This window comes from Canis aureus, chromosome 14, assembly GCF_053574225.1.
Source record: "Canis aureus isolate CA01 chromosome 14, VMU_Caureus_v.1.0, whole genome shotgun sequence".
Taxonomy (NCBI): Eukaryota; Metazoa; Chordata; class Mammalia; order Carnivora; family Canidae; genus Canis; species Canis aureus.
Window position 1 is genome coordinate 45,696,751 of NC_135624.1, and position 17,163 is coordinate 45,713,913.

Below are 17,163 nucleotides of genomic sequence, written 5' to 3' on the forward strand. Positions count from 1 at the left end.
GGAAAACGCTATTTCAATTTTCTTGTCCAAAAAAGAGGGGTAATTATATAAAATATAAAGTAAGAAATTACAAAAGCAGAAGTAAAGTTTGAAACGGGAGACATTTTTTTAAATCCTAAGAGACTACTTTGAAAACTTCTTTGCAAATAAACTTGAAAACAAAGATAAAAGGACATTTTTTTCTTAAAGAAACACAGAACACCAAAATTGATCCTGACAGAGTATAAAGTATGAAAAGACCAATTTCCATAGGAAAACAAGGTGATTATTCCCAAAACGGGAGACAAGCATGGTTTTACAATGGAATTCAATCAAATCTCCAAAAGCCAGTTGTCACTAAAGCTCTATAAATTGCTAGACCTGGGATCCCTGGGTGGCGCAGCGGTTTGGCGCCTGCCTTTGGCCCAGGGCGCGATCCTGGAGACCCGGGATCGAATCCCACGTCAGGCTCCCGGTGCATGGAGCCTGCTTCTCCCTCTGCCTGTGTCTCTGCCTCTCTCTCTCTCTGTGACTATCATAAATAAATAAAAATTAAATAAATAAATAAATAAATAAATAAATAAATAAATAAATAAATAAATAAATAAATAAATAAATTGCTAGACCTTTGAGAATAAAGGAAAGCTCCCTATCATGAAACAAATATAAAAAGGATATCTAAAAAAGATGAAGACACGTCTCAACTATAAGGTGAAACATGAATATCATTCATGAATACCAATGCAAAATACTAAATAGTATACTAGCAAACAGAATCCAACATCTCACAAAGTATATACTATACCATGGCCAAGGGGGCTTCATTTCAGGGTGCAAATGGTTTCAATTAATATTATACACCATATTAATAGATCTACAGAGGAAAAAATTCATAATTCCAGAAATGCTAAAAAAGCCTTTGACAAATATCAATTCCAATTCCTGATTCAACAATATAATCAAGAAAATTGAGGGATAATTTCTTTTTTTCCCCCGAGGGATAATTTCTTAATGTGAATCTTTATATGCCAAAATATTAGTCATTTCTAACAAGATCTAGAAAAAGGCAAAGTTACAATTTCTACTATTGCTCACTATTACACTAGAGATATTAGTGAATGCTATTAGATAAGAGATATCAATTAGTTGCATGTGAATTGGTAAAGAAAAAATTAGGTTTGTATATATGATAGGATAGTATATATTGAAAAGTCAGATAATGCTTGACCCATAAAAAAAAGTCAGAAAGGCAGCAGGAGGGTAGGAGGATATAATATAAGCATTTATAAATCATTAACATTGACACACAAACCCAATAACCAGTTGAGGACATTATAGTTGAAAAAATACCCTTTACAACTGGGAAAAAATTAAATATTTAGGACTCGATTTTAAAAATACGAAAAATCTGTACAAGGAAATCTTTAAAATATTTCTGAAAACTATAAAATAAATATGAAGAGGGATGCCTAGGTGGCTCAGTGGTTGAGCACCTGCCTTTGGCCCAGGGTGTCATCCTGGAGTCCTGGGATCGAGTCCCACATGGGGCTCCCTGCAGGGAGCCTGCTTCTCTCCCTGCCTGTGTGCCTGCCTCTCTCTCTGTGTGTCTCTCATGAATAAATAACATAAAATCTTTAAAAAATAAAAATAATAATAAATATAAAGAATAGGAAAGACAGCTGATGTTCCCATATTAGATGACACAGTGTTATGAAGATGTTAGTTCTCCCAAAGTTAATTTACAAATTTAACATAATCCCAATAAACACACAAACAAGTTTTGCAGGGTTTTTTTTACCGGGCTAAATTTATTGATAATAAAGCCCATATATTGTGTTTTAAAATGCAAAAATAGGGCACCTGGATGGCTCAGTTGGTTAAGCATCCAGCTCTTGATTTTGGCTCAGGTCATGATCTCAGGGTCTTGAGATGGAGCTCTGCCTGGAGCTCAGCCCGGGGTGGGAAACCTGCTTAAGAATCTCTCTCTCCAAAAAAAAATAAATAAATAAATACATAATAAGATTCTCTCTCTCCCTCTGTCTACCCCTCTGTCTACCCCTCTGATCCCCTCTCTCCCTCTCAAAATACAAAACAAAAACAAAACAAAACAAAAGAAAAAGAAAGAAACAGCAAAAGTAGCCAGAAAAACTGAAAGGAAAAACAAAACAAAATGAAAATATGAGGTGGAACTCACCTTATAAGACATTAACACAAAATGTTTCAGGCTCAATGTACTATTTATTGAATCCCTACTATTACTATAGTGTGGTGACAAATAAATAAAAAACAGATGACAGAATGGAACAGAAAGATCAGAAATAACCAAAGTTCACAAGAAAATGTAATATATGAGAAAGTGGGTGTCTCAAATAACAGAAGCAAAGATTGATTTCTTTCAGAAACGATGATGAGCTAACAGAAAAGCCATTTGGTAAAGAGAAAAATGAGATTCATACTTCATACTATAACTCCTATAACTATACTATACTATACTATACTATACTATACTATAACTACTATAACATACTATAACTCCAAGTGGTCTAAGGAATCAAATATAAACAAATAAAACAATGCAAGTACTAAAAGCAGACATGGATGATTCCACTCAAAGTGGAATATAATCAGTAATACTTGAGGCAAACAGTATTAAAATAAATAAAATAGCCATTGAAGAGAATAGGAAAGATAAGAACCTAAGTAACTTTGTTGAATATTATTTGAATTATATTCTGTAAGGCTAAAGATGAAGATAACTGTACTTCGGTATTTTATTCTAGTTAATTTGTTTTCATAGACAAATGATATTAAAGTTTTAGAACTACATTTTGTATTTGCAGCAATTTTTTAAAAAATAAAAAAAAAACATGCTATGGGTGAATCAGAGCCAGGTACCTGACTGTTAGAAAAAAGACAAGACAAATAAGGAAGGAGGAAACGGAACAAACTACATTGTGTTTAGTTCGGAAGCAGAACTATCAGTATGAACTCATGGTTTATGATACATTTAAAAAGGGATATTAAACTATGGATGCCTGTGTGTTTATATAACGTATGTTTTCTACCTATGCTCACTGAAATGGTTAAGAAGCAATAACACCCAATATTAATGAATATACCCAGTGCCCCGATCTTGAAGTCTAAATACCTTGGAGAAATGGTGAATTTTATTGCTTCAGATCAAGAAGAGTCTGGAATATCTTACTTTTTAGTAAGGATGTGATCAGAAAACGATGGGGACGTAGGGAAGGACCCAGAAGCCAAAATGTAGGAAGCCCCAGTGCCAAATTTATTTTGAACAACAAAATAAATAATGATAGTAATGGGTTATAAGCTACAAAATAAACATATGTGTAAGTCTGCACTGAGAATAAATGAATAGATAAATAAATGGAGGATAAGTTATTGCTCTTCCTTAGAGCAGGATTACAATTAATATGTGTCAAAAGAGTCACCCTTTGGCAAACAGCACAGGAATGCTGCTACAGAGAAGAATGCTGGGTGCTAGCTTAACAAACAAACATGTGCTAAGAAATGTTTGCATAGTTTGTCGCCGTGACAGTATCTCCTCACAACACGTGTATTAATCCAGGAGGGGAAAAATAATAACTTTACAGTGGAGAAAGCTAAAAGAAACCACACTAAACCAAGTGATTAAAATTAACAGCACCAGCAAAGAGATATACTAACATCATGTTCCTCCTGATAAAACGCACGGAAAGGCCACAACATCCCTACTGTGTTATCCTTCGCAAAAATGTGTGAACCCAGTGGAATAATGAAAATACCAGACAGACAGACAGACATTCTACTGCCTGGTATTCTTTAAAGTTGTCAAGTTGATAGAACAAACAGAAAAATAGAAATGACGTCGGATTGGAGGAAAATAAGGAGACATGCGAACAAAATGCAATGTATGATCTTGGTTGGAGTTCTCAAACAGATGGAAAGACATTAGTGAGGCACCGGCCATGATTTGAATAAGGTTTGTAGATTTGTTACTAGCATTCTATCACTATTATTTTCTTGATTTAGGTAAGGTCTTCTATGGTTATATAAAATGTTAACATTAAGGTTAAAGGGTTTATGGAAATTCCACGTATGGATACTATTTTATGAAGTCTAAGTTTTACCTTAAAATTAAATAATTAAAACAGTCTTAGAAAACACCAAATTGCATATGAGGAAATCAGATTAACATAATAAACCAAATGTAAAACAATTAAATTTAAGAAAATTTAGGGGGCCCTGTGGGCAAGCTCAGTTAGTTAGTGGCTGGCCAACTCTTGGTTTCCACTCAGGTCATGATCTCAGGATACTGGGATTGAATCCCACCACCCCCACCTTGCCCTGGCTCCCATGCTCAGTGGTAGGCTGCTTGTGGATTCTCTCTCTCTCCCTTCCTGTGCCCCTCCCCTTGTGCACTCGCTCTTTCTCTCTGTCTCTCTCAAATAAATAAAAAAATCTTCAAAAAAATTAAAAAGAAGAAAATTTTCAACCGAGAAAATTGACAAAGCCAAATTGATAAATTTCACAAGGCTTCTGTAGGCAAAATAAATATGCAAAGTAACTATTCCTTCTGTATACTGCTAATATAAAATTAGAAAATAAATTTTTAAAAGTCCATTTACATTGGCAACAAAAATTCCAAATATATAAAATTAAATTGAGCAAAATATATTCAACTTTTCTTCACAGAAAACAATAAAAATATATATAAATAGAGAAATACATAATGTTCATGAATTTAGTATAGCAAAAATTCAATATGGCAATGATTTCAATTTCCCCATATTGACCATAGACTTAAAGCAAGCAATCTCAGTGAAAATGTTGACTGGAAAAAAAATAATGTTGACTGGTTATAATTTTTGTTTGTTTTTAATAAGTCATGAGGGGTGACTTAGAAGTTAATTATTATAAAACATACATAAATACAAAGGACCAAGAAAAACAAGTAGAATTACCTCTACTATAACCAGCTTATAATTACTTAAAACAGTGCTGCACTGGCACAAAATTAGAACCCTACTTAGCTTTCAAATATTCTCTTTTATTTTAACAGCTATAAAATAATTACATCAAAATATATATAAAGTATTTATATGATATGCCTTTCCTCCCACATCAGACTATGACCAGTGCCAATTTAACAACAAGGGCCAATTTAACTAATAATCATCAAAACTAGCTGTCTCTGACATACATCAGACACTCAAGGAATATGAGCTATATGATTAAAATGACATTAGTAAATACGATTTTCATAGTCACTGAAACCCCAAACAGATAACTCAAACTTACCTCCTATATCTGGGCGAAGTTTGTTGTCATAGCCTTGAAGCAAAGAGTTGAGAATTTGTGTTATATCTCCTTCATGAATCTTTGGTGCCAAGACCCAAGTTTTGTTCACTGTTAAATCCTCATCATCTTCGTCATCCACTTTATCAACACTAAATAATTAAAAAAAAATTGATAGAAAGTTCAACCAAATTCTGTATTGAAAAACACAGTTGAAGTTTATTGTAATACTTATCATTTTGTTGGGAAGTAGTAAGAGGGGAAAAAGCATTAATGACATTTTACATTCAGTAAGGCTCATGCTTTCCTCACATGAATCATCTTGATATAATAATACTCAAAAATTAGGAATGCAGTACAGCAAATGTAACACATAATACTGAAGTAATAAATTGAACCTTGGCCACCACAGTTGTCCTTAAAGGCTATTGAAATTAGGCACCAAAAAGGTGAATGGAGGTCGAGATGTGTGCAGTACACAATCTGCACAACTGTATGGGGTGACTCTAAACCACCACACCCAAAAATACAAAATTTAAAGGTAAATAAATACAGGAAAAGTTGTAAGAACTAGTGAGATATTTAAAAATGCATGTGTAGACAAGAAGAATAAAGGAACAAGTATTGAACACATCTACGCTTCTTCCTTCCAATTCAGAAGAACCCAGGCATCATATTCCAAGAACTTTGTCAGAGATTGTCTTGTCATCAAATCATGAATGGGTTGCTCAACTCATATGTGGAATATAAGAAATAGTGAAAGGGATTATAAGGGAAAGGAGGGGAATGGAATGGGGAAAATTAGAGATGGAGACAAACCATGAGAGCCTCCTGACTCTGGAAAACAAACAAAGGGTTGCAGAAGTGGAGGTGAAGGGGGATGGGGTAACTGGGTGATGGACACTGAGGAGGGCGCGTGATGGGATGAGCACTGGGGGCTATACTATATGGTGGCAAATTGAATTTAAATTAAAAAAAAATAAAAAATGAATGGGTTGCTCACCTGCCACATATACAGAGAGGGGCATGACTATCAAGTTTTATGAATAGAAGTGAGACTTTAAAAATCAAGTTACACCATCACCTCTATTTTGCAAATGAGAAAACTTGGAGACGGTAGGGAATTAGCCAATGCACAAACTCACTTATTAGCAAAACTGAAAATCAAGTCCTAACTCTCCACTTAATGCTTCTCGTTATACCCCCGGGTTTAGCAAGTATATGGATTCAGCTTAACTCTGCACTGTGGTAGAAAATGCAGCAAAATAGATGTTCACCTACAGTTCATCAAAAGTAACAAACTTCTCCTTGTTACTCTTAAAGAAGGCCATCGGCAAATGAGTGTGAACATCCTAGACTAACATCCGGGTGTTACTCTACTCAGTCCTCCAGTGAAAAAGGGTCCAAAAACTAAAACACTTACGTTGGTGAAATCAGGCAAATCCAAAAGTACATCAGTTATTTCCATATGTTTCAGAGACAGGCTTCCCTCTAGCAGTAAATATGCAAATGTAATTCAGTATCTTTAGTTGATTTTTCTACACTATCCATTTAGATCTCTTTTGCTCTGGGCCTAAAACATCTTAGCTACTACAGCCCTCACCCTTTTATCCCTTTTAAAATACTTTTTTTCAGGGGCTCCTGGGTGTCTCAGTCAGTTAAGCAGCCGACTCTTGATTTTGGCTCAGCTCATGATCTCTGAGATAAAGCCCTGCATCACGCTCCCGGCTCAGCGGGGGAGTCTGCTTATGGACTTTCTTCCTCTCCCTCTGCCCCTCCCTCCACTTGCATGCAGTCATGTGCTCTCTCTTTCTCTCTCTCTCAAATAAATGAATCAATCTGTAAAAAATTTTCCAGTTTGAGATATAATTGACATATTATAGCATAAATGTAAGGTGTACAACAGAATGATTTGAGATATATACATATATATAGCAAAATTATTACCATAGCTTAGTCAACATCCACCCTCTTTATCCTTAATGAGTACAAATTAGCATTATAAATTAAAACATCACCTTTAAAATACCTTCTACCTTATTTCTTCTCAGTAGCAATTCTATTGGTAGTTATTATCAACAGATAATGGTCTGGGCTTTTATTCTCAATATTTCTTCTCTCCTTCTTGTCAGAATTATACTTTTCACTCCATTGATGCCTAATTTGGTCACATGACCCGAAATGCTCCTTCCTTGCAGGAGCATGATGGGTCCCTGTTCTACAGAACTCGGATGTGGCCCTGTGTGATTCCTGTGATTCGCTTTGGCTAATGGAGCAGATGTGACATGCATCACCACCAAGAAGAAGATCTCATGTCAGTGCACAGTTCACCGTATCTCTCTTGTCCTTCTGCCCAAAGACCAGCCAAACCCAGGGGCTACAACATTACTTCACTCTCAGAGTGAAGACCACACGGACAGGGCCAAACTGGCCTATAATGGACATGTAGCCTGACAGAGAAAGAAACATTTGGTCTTGTAAGTTATTGAGATTTGGGGGTAGCTCACTACACAGTATACAACTTAAATTCTCATGTGAACCCCTATGGTACATTTAGTTAACAGGTCTTTAATGAAGAGCTTATTTGTATTAATCATGTTGCTATGTTTAACTTCAAAAAGTATATACTACTAAAGTACTGAAGTATGGTCATATGATTTCTTTAAGATAATTTCTTATTTCCTCTCAATAAAATATACACATACACACCCATACATTCATAAACTAAGGTGCCAAAAATACTAAAGTATTAAGAATCCCTGCTGGTGTGTCCTCCAGGAAAGTTAGCTTATCTAATTAGAATTGCTAACCCATACGCAACAACCCAGATTTTAGAGCGTCCATTTAGCTTTATATTCCAGTTTTATAGAACGAAACATCTGGTGGTTAGAGGCAGGCCACTGCACATATAAGCAGTTGATCTTTCTTTGAAACATGATTATAGTCAAATGGAAGTTTCCAGAAAAAAAAATAAAAAGCTTTTTTATTTCCTATTTTTTTTAACAGTAGCAACATCCTGATAATCCAAAAGCACATGCTGATAGTGATGTATAGTCCCCCTTTTCCCAACTAGCTCAGAGGTAACGTGAGAATCTCAGCGCCACCACAAACCTAACTGTCCTCATTTTTGGCAATAATAGAAAGGAAATTTCATTATAATTAATTTTTCTACATCTTCCCTCCAAGCTTTCTAAATTACTTTCAGAATATTCATCAATTATATTAAGATCTTAGTGGTTATTATTTTGGTGATTAAAAGGTACTTGTCACAATTTTAAAAATAGTTCACATAGTTTATCTGATGTCTCCATATCCTTCAGAGGCTGAATGATTTTTGTGCTGTTTATATACATTGAGGGACCATTCATTTTGGGGGAAAGAAGTATGATTTTCCCAGGGAACACAGAGACTTTCTTGACTCCGGCTCAGCACTTCTTTGAAAGAAGTTGAATAAGTATAGTTTTATAATTAATGGAAATATATTTAGACCCCTGAATATAAACTTTTAGTAGCTGTTATTTTAAAAATTAATGTTTTTATTGTTATTATCAACCACCGAGTGCCTATAGTGCACCATTAAGTTCTCACCATGTTTCAGGAATTCTGTGCTAGGTTCTTTCCACATTTTATGTCATTTGATCCAGAGTAATCCTGTGAAATAAATATTAATATTCCTGCTTTACAGATGAGAAAAAAATAGATTTATAGAATTTCCAGGATGCACCCTATTAAATAATAGAACCAGGAAGATTAACTTAATTTGAAGATTGTTTTCTGTCTCTCTTTTTTTTAAATTTTTTAAAAAGTTTCCATTGTATCATCTCATTTTATCTTTATTAAAAAATCCAGGGTGGTTGGGTTGTGAGTTTTCTAATTCATAAGAATGTGGCAACAGTTATGGTAGGCAATTAGTACCTTTGGACTGTGCATGGATAGGATGCTAGGCTCCATCCTTGAATTCCAAAAAGCTAGAATAATCATTTCAGGGAATCACACACACATTCTCTGATAAAAAAAGACTTTCTAACGTGTGCTAAGCTTCCATGTCCAATGTTCTAATTTTTTATAGAGGAAATATCAGGTACTACCGTCTGAAAATACAAAGTTGTATTCCTAATCTAGATTATCTATTTTTCTTTTTTTTCTAAAGATTTCTTTATTTATTTGAGAGAGAGAAAGAGAACGACAGAACGTACAAGCTGGGGAAGAGACAGAAGAAGAGGGAGAAGCAGACTCCCCGCTGGGCAGGGAGCCTGATGTGGGACTTGATCCCAGGTCCTGGGATCATGACCTGAGCTGAAGGCAGACGCTTCACCAACTAAGCCGCCCAGGTGCCCCTCTCTTTGTTTTCTAATAAAGGAGAAAACTACTTAAACAAATGGTATAGAAAACCATCATACCCAAAGATGTTTATCATACTATTATCTATGACAGCACAAATCTTAAACACTAAGAGTATAAGTAATTAATCATATAACCCTATGATGTTAACGGATGTAGCCATTGGATTGATTTTGTGAATAGTCTATTAAAAATAGAAAATTATCATATTTTAATGTTATATGAAAAATAACATATAAAAATTTGTTTTTATCAAGACTTATGTATCAAAATGGCTGAAGATTTCATGGGAAGGTGGCATTATGAGTACAATAAGTATGCAACCTTCGTGGAGCTGTAGAAAATTAAATTTTGTTTGTTTATTAGCAGTCTGCTACAGTCTTTCTGTAGAATTTTGTAATTTTAAATACATTGAAAAGGAGTTAATTTGTCATTAATGCCTACCTAAAAATGAACCGGCTTTTCCTATAAATCAGATAGTGTTTTGAAATAAATTTCTAATCATAAAATTAAATCATTAAACAGAGCCAATTGTAGAGAGAAGCAGAACTTTGTGCTCTGCCAAGAAAACACCAGTGGCCGCCCTGAAAATTTGCTACTCAGTTCTTCCCTGGGAAGAACGTAGTTGACTGACCCCAGCTGCCAGAGTCCCCCCACCCCCCACCCCCGGACCAGACCTGCATCTGCACCAGACCCACACTTTCACGTGGGCAACTTTCAGCAATGACTGAACACAGTGGCAATCCTGGTACAGACCCATTCTTGCAGGATTAGGGGCTCCTCTAAAGGGCAGCTCTCACCGACCCGGTCAAAACTTTATTAAAAATATTGTTAGTACTACAGTCTGAGATTTTTCTGACGCAAACTTCTCCCCCCAGACCCCCCCACCGACTTTCACAAGTGTCAGACCTCTATTATTATCTGAGGCCCCTCCCAGCCTACTTCTACTTCTTCCCATTTATCTCACGCAGGCATTTCTCTCAAAAATCTCCTACATGTCTAATCTCATCTCAGCATCTGCTTCTCCATGGCTCTGTTGCTCACATTTTTTAATTGACAGAGCTAATTATTTACTAAAGAAAATTTTTGAGTCACCTACATCAGCATTGGTTTGTCTCTTTTTATCTAGGCTATTTTGATATATTATACAAATAAATCTCTTTATATAATAAGTGATTGTATGTGAAAAAGTACTTGGATGAGTGTAATTTCTGTTCTTAATAAAATGAGCAAAAGTTTTGAATTAATAATAACTAAGACGGGCTAGGTAAAGCAGGTATGTTATACCATACAATTATAAAGAGAATTCATTTTTGTAGCTGGAGAAAAATAATATAGGGCTATAGCAAGTCAGTCAATTAATATAAACTGTCTTTCATAAAAAGGCTAAATATTCATCAGGGTTTGTCCAGGATGGCTTCGGTTTACACCCGTTGGCCTAGAATAATAATAGCATCCTCTTTCACTCACAAAATGGCCTAATTTGGATGATAAATTATATAGTCACCATGTATATAGTTCATATAAAGGTGACTGCAAATGTCCTGGTTCTGACACTTGGGGAAAACTCTTCCATTAATCTGTTTCGATGATGGAGATGCAACTCCAAAGCCAGGCCTCATCTGTGATCTGCTGCTCATGACAGATTAGTGTTTCCTTATAAACATCAGATATGTTTCTAGAGCATAAGTCGAGTGACGTGTTCTAGGAAAGAAACATACCCATTCTAATGTTTGAGTAGAAGATGTCCTAACGCCAAAACCTACAGGAGCTAGCTTTTAAAGAGTCGATACAGCTATTGATTTTAGATCTGAAATCAAGAGAAAAAGAAAAAGATAAAAAAGCAAATTCTCCTGCTTTCCTATCTTCCTTTATATTCTAGCTGCTAAATTCTCTTGTGCAGAGCTCCTTTCTACAATTGTAGCTCTGAGTCATCTTTATTATTCGCAAAAGTTAGTAGGGAAGGAAAAGAAATAAAAGCATGACAGGGTTATAGATCTGAACTTTCAGCATTTTAGAGAAGTGAAATGATAGCCCACTCAATTCTATGATTATTTATTTTTTTAGCACAATGGAATATGGGCTCTATCACTTAACACACAGAGAAGAATACTTAGGAAATACAAGGAAAGAGAAAGGAGCTTAGCCTGGAATACTAAGTAAGTGTGTTCTACTATGTGTTTCCAAAATGTCCAGGGCTTAACTCTCCCTTAAAATCGATCACACTGCATCTTAATTAACTACCTTATTTATTTACGACCTCTCTAAACTCCTTGAAAGCAAAAGTTAAGGTTTTTAATGTGGTATTGTTGGCACATAGCTCAATGCCTAACACCTAGTAGGTGTCCAATAAAAATATTTGGTGAACAAATGGAAAGAATATTAGAGCTATATTGGAAGTCATCTTGTTATTTGCATATAGAATTACGGTGAATCAAGAAAATAAACAACTAAAAACTAGAGCTATTGGCCTTAATAGGAAAATTTATTATTGTAGCTAGCCTAATGTAAAATTAATTAAAAAAAAACAAAAAAACAAAACCACAAACAAAACAAAACAAAAAAACAAAGTAGCTTTCTGATACCTGCACTAGCCTCTCATAAATAAAAATGAATAGAATATTTTTTCACAACGGTATGACTCATAAAATTATTAAGAAGAAATGTAATAGGGAAGGTATAAGTCTTATGTGAAAAAACAAAAAAAATACTGAATAATATAAAAACACAAAAAAAGTAAAGGCAAAGTAAGCATTTTGGCTATAAAACAACATTGTTAACATATTATCCCCAAATTAGCTTATAAATTTAATGAAATTTTAATCAGAATCCCATAGTTCAGATGTAAGAGGTTAAATTCATCATAACTAAATAGAAGAATCAATATGGGAGTTGATACCAAATTATGGAGAGAACTGTTAGATGAAATTTTTCCTGCCAGAATAAAAAGAAAACATTTTTTAGAGGAGGAAAAATAAACCATACTTTTCATCGTCTATTAAAAAATAACCATTGAGTTGAAAATATATTAAAATAAATACCAAATTCCCTATTGTTCCAATTTTTATATATAGATCTTGACAATATAAATCAGTCCTTCAGAAACAATATAATTCTTCATGACGTTCACATTCTCTAAGACTTTGATGCTCTGATGCATCAGATAAGTTCTATTAAGTCTGCTAAGAATTTGACAAAGTGGAGGCTTATTAAATAAGAAAACATATTAAAAGATCCTACAATTGAATGGAAAAAAGAAATGACAATTAGTTCTTCTGAATGCAGAAAATAATATCTTTTTTTTCCTAAGTCATGGGATCACAAAATGAGAGATTAAAATATTTCCATTGACATAAGGATCCCCTCAGACCCATTCACTTAAAAAGGAGAGACTACCAATGCATAGAACAAAAACAGCAAGACTAGCTTTCTAGTCATTCCAGGTGTGACAGCTTACACATTTTTCAGAAAGAACTGTTACTAAGGAAATGACAGACACAAACATAAACTCATAAACCACCTGCATGGAGCCACAAATTAGTTTACAGAACATACAGGTCTGAGTAACACTTAAATTTAATCTAGCCAATATGGCTACTTTGTTCTAGTCAATATGGGGATTTTGTGAAAAAAGATGATCTTTACTCAAAACACACATTTCTCATGTGTTGGAAGATTATTGTGATAATTATATATATCTAGGGTGACTGAGAGGTGAGAGGTGTCCCTGTATTTAAGCAATTGACAAATTATGGGACCACAAGTAAGTCCTAGAGATCTACTCAAATATTAACTTGTCCAGAACCCTTGATTCTAGCAGTCTTGAAACTACTTGGAAAGCCAAATCATACCCCGATCACACCAACAGTAAACTATTTTTATTAAGCTAACTATATTCTAAGCACAGACTTTCTGATATGCCCGTGTTGCTGCAGGTTAGGGTGGAGGGTGGGGGGCAACTTTACTTCTCTGTCCTTCATGCCTAGCAACAATCTTCACTCCTGGGTAACTCAAATGCATTTGTTCTCCATGCATCTGTCTAAAAATAAGGAGAAATTTTAAATCTCCAAGTACATTGTGTCCAGGAGAAAAGGATTCCTGCAGTTCAGAAGTCCACTCTTCAACTGAATGATACAGGTTATAACAGGATGTTTCTATTTTAATGCCCCACGTTAGATGACCAAAGGAAAGGATCTCCCAGAAGGCACGGGAATCCATTTTTCAATTTCAACAGGCCTACTAAACTCTGACACCCTACCATGGGCCACCGACTAGTAATGTTATCTCTCCCTCTCTCTTCTTCACTAATACTGACCCAAACTTATACCCACGACAGCTGAGAATGTTGAGTTGCAACTGATGCCAGCTTCCTTGATGTCCACATAGGTCATCTAGAGTTCTGAATAACAAATATAGCATTTTATCGTCAACATAAACTATTAGAGTTCAGGGTCATGGAGGACAGGGACTCTGGCCTCTGGGCATCTAGCCTATATTCTGTTACATATATGCCCTACATACAGGATAGCAGCTCTATTAGGGCAAAGATTCCATCTGAACACTGCATCTCCAGTTGCTAGAACTTCTGCTTAACACACAGTAGGCACCGAGTAAATATTTGTTGAATGAATGCTAATGTTCAATAAATGTTTACTGAGTGAATTAATAGCTAAGACTATTTCCTGAAACATGAGGCTTCAGTTGGTTAAACTATTTCAGGGCAGATAGAATTAGATTCTGCGATATTTAAAAATAGAAAAAGACATAAATTTCATCTGCCTCCCACAGAGTACAAGAACTCTAACAAGCTTCTGCTTGAAGAAGTCTAGTGATAAGGCATCCATTATTTTGTTAGAGGCCTTTTGTGTGGAAAAATAATCTCCCTTCACGCAGCTTTCACTACTCAGTTATGATTTGCCTGCTATACCTACGCGTAATACATTCAGCCATGATTTTATATAGCATCCTTAAAAATAAGTTGCTATCTGAGTCCTCCAAAAAAAAAAAAAAAAAAAAGTATTTCAATTCCAGATTCTTGCTTTTAACTCTTTGTCCTATGGTGGTTTTTTTCCAGATCAAGGGCTCTACTTTTTTTATGTTTTTCCTAAAATAATTAATCTAGCACTGCACAGAATATTCCAGATTATGTGATAGGTACCCAGGAGATTTTTATACCTGCTGTGCTTCTATCAGTTGCATTGTCTGTCCTTTCTTTTCCTCATTGCTTCCATCCCTCTTTTTCTTTTTTCCCCATTCATCCATAGTCATGTTCATTGCTTTGACTTATATTGCATTTGTAATCTGAGAAGTGCGTTGGTTAAGAAGGCAGGCTCCGGGCCTAGAACACGTGGGCTTCAGTCTTGGATCCAGCACTTACCAGCAAGATGTTTAGCGAGTTCCTAAAAATGGCTGTGCCCCAGTGTTCCCATCTGCAAAATGGGGAGAAGAACAATATCTAACCATTATTCTCTCTTCATACTTGATTGGTGATTTGGCTAAGTATAACATTCTAGGCTGAATGTTTGTCATTAGAATTTTGGAGATATTTCCCCCATGGTCTTCTGGTTATTGCTGATGGGAAATCTCACAGCTCTCTAATTCTCCTGCCTTGATTGAGATCTCTTCCAACAGCAGACTATTCTGTTCATCCTTGGAGTTCTAGATGTATGTTTCCTTATTGTGACTACAAGATATTTTGATTCAATTAATACCATAAATCTAGGCCTTAGCATGGAGTATAAACTGCATGCAGGTAGAGGTACTCTTGTCTAGACTATTCGCCACTGTAAACCCAGCGTGTTGCACTCTGTATAGCACATGAACAGGCATTCAGGAGTGTTTGTTGGATAAAAGAATGAATGATCCCTCCGGAATTCAAAACAAACTTAATAATGCATAAGGGTTCAAGGATTTTACTGCACTTGAGACAACTTCCTCCGGCATAAATAATACTACAATCACTGTAATTCTCCGAATATCTGTTGTTATATCTTCTCAGTTAAAATTTTAAGTTCTATGTACTTTGCACAAATTTTCTCTCTTGGTCTTGAAACAAGCTGGAGAGGAGACTGTCATTTCCATTTTCACAAATGAGGACTCTCTGCTTCAAAGATTTTCCTGAAATCACCCTTGTGGGAAATGGTGGAGCTAAAGCTAGAATTTACATTCTAATGGCCAAGTCCAGGATTCTCAATTGGTACCATGTGTATATGTGAATTATTCTCCTGAGGCCCGTACATTTAATTTATGCCCACCTTTCTTCTTTCCCTTGTGGCAGTTATTTATCATATTTTGATACTATCTCAAGAGCTTCCCCACCCCCCACTCTCCCTTGTCTCTTCTCTTTTGGAACTCTGCCTTCATTAATATTTTCTTAGATAAAATTTAATCACCTTTATATAACTATAAAGTATTAGATTAGCCTATTTAATGATTGAATGAAAAGTCAGACATTTCCTTTTGTTGCTTAGGCAAAAGCATGTCTCATAATATAAAATGGAACAAAATAGAAGGAGGATATGCCTAAAAGACTGTATACAGGGGATTTATCTATTACAGTATTTGCATGGTAGCTTCAAAAGCATTTTGTCTCTCAGCCCCTTCTTTGAATATTTTATTATCATGGAACATCATTACTCAATAATTTTGTCCTCAAGTTTGCATCGGTATTGTATTAGAAAATTAAGTCAAAAATCTAAATGCCTAAAGAAAAATCATTTACTACCACCTCCACAAAATACATTACTGAAATTACTTGGAAATAATATACTCTATAAAGCAAATGTGTTTGAATATTTTCAATTGGACAACCTACTGCTAAATTGTATGATTACTGACTCATGAAATTGTTTGAAAAAAACAAAACAAGTTATTTTCCTTGGGCTCTGTCAAAATGTAACTTCTTAGTCAAAGCGTATCGCAAATTACTTTTTAGAACAACTAATACCTCCAAGCACTTTTTCAACTCTACTTAAAAATCTGATTATAATTAGATTTTTTTCCACATTATAAATAAGTCAAATCGAGCTTAAGGGATTTTAACCAACTTGTCAAGATGCCATAGAGCCTCACAGAGAACGAAACACAGGAACCATGACTACAGCTTTTAGTTACAACAATAGGATAGGCTTTCATAGTTCAGCAATATAAAAATCAATAGTGTCTCTACTGTATGCATTTGATGGAAACTAATGAGGAAACAGAAATTGTCTCTGGCTAAATATAAGAAATAACAACTTCCAGTTCGGTAAATTCCCAAAGAGATGACTTTGAGGATTTATTTTAGAAACCAGCAGAAGACAACTAAATTCTTATAAACAGAACCAGTTGTGACTAGTTTCAAAAGAAAGGTCCCTCAAAAGAAAGAGAGAGGGAGAAGGAAATATGAATGTAAAAGGTTTATACATGTTGATACCAATTATCTCCGACTGAATAGTAAGAGGGTGAAAACTTCACCACAACTGTAGCTACTTCCAAGTGAAGACATAAACTCTTATTATGGAGGCCCTGACAGCTAATTATAATGGCAACATACAGCTTTAT

At 35.1% G+C, this 17,163-nt stretch overlaps 1 protein-coding gene across 3 annotated transcripts in view; it reads right to left on the reverse strand.

Annotated features, from left to right (window-relative positions):
- Positions 1-17,163, reverse strand: part of GABRG1 (gamma-aminobutyric acid type A receptor subunit gamma1) — a 79,515-nt gene that overhangs the window by 60,048 nt on the left and 2,304 nt on the right. The window contains exons 2-3 of one of the 3 annotated variants that reach the window (XM_077847899.1): positions 6,704-6,771; positions 5,284-5,432 (exon numbers count right to left, since the gene is read on the reverse strand). In XM_077847899.1, the coding sequence (XP_077704025.1) occupies positions 5,284-5,432; positions 6,704-6,735 (181 nt within the window). In that variant the 5' untranslated portion in view covers positions 6,736-6,771. Of the gene's footprint in view, positions 1-5,283; positions 5,433-6,703; positions 6,772-17,163 lie in introns of those variants that run through there. The other 2 variants (XM_077847898.1, XM_077847900.1) reach the window with 2 other exon arrangements.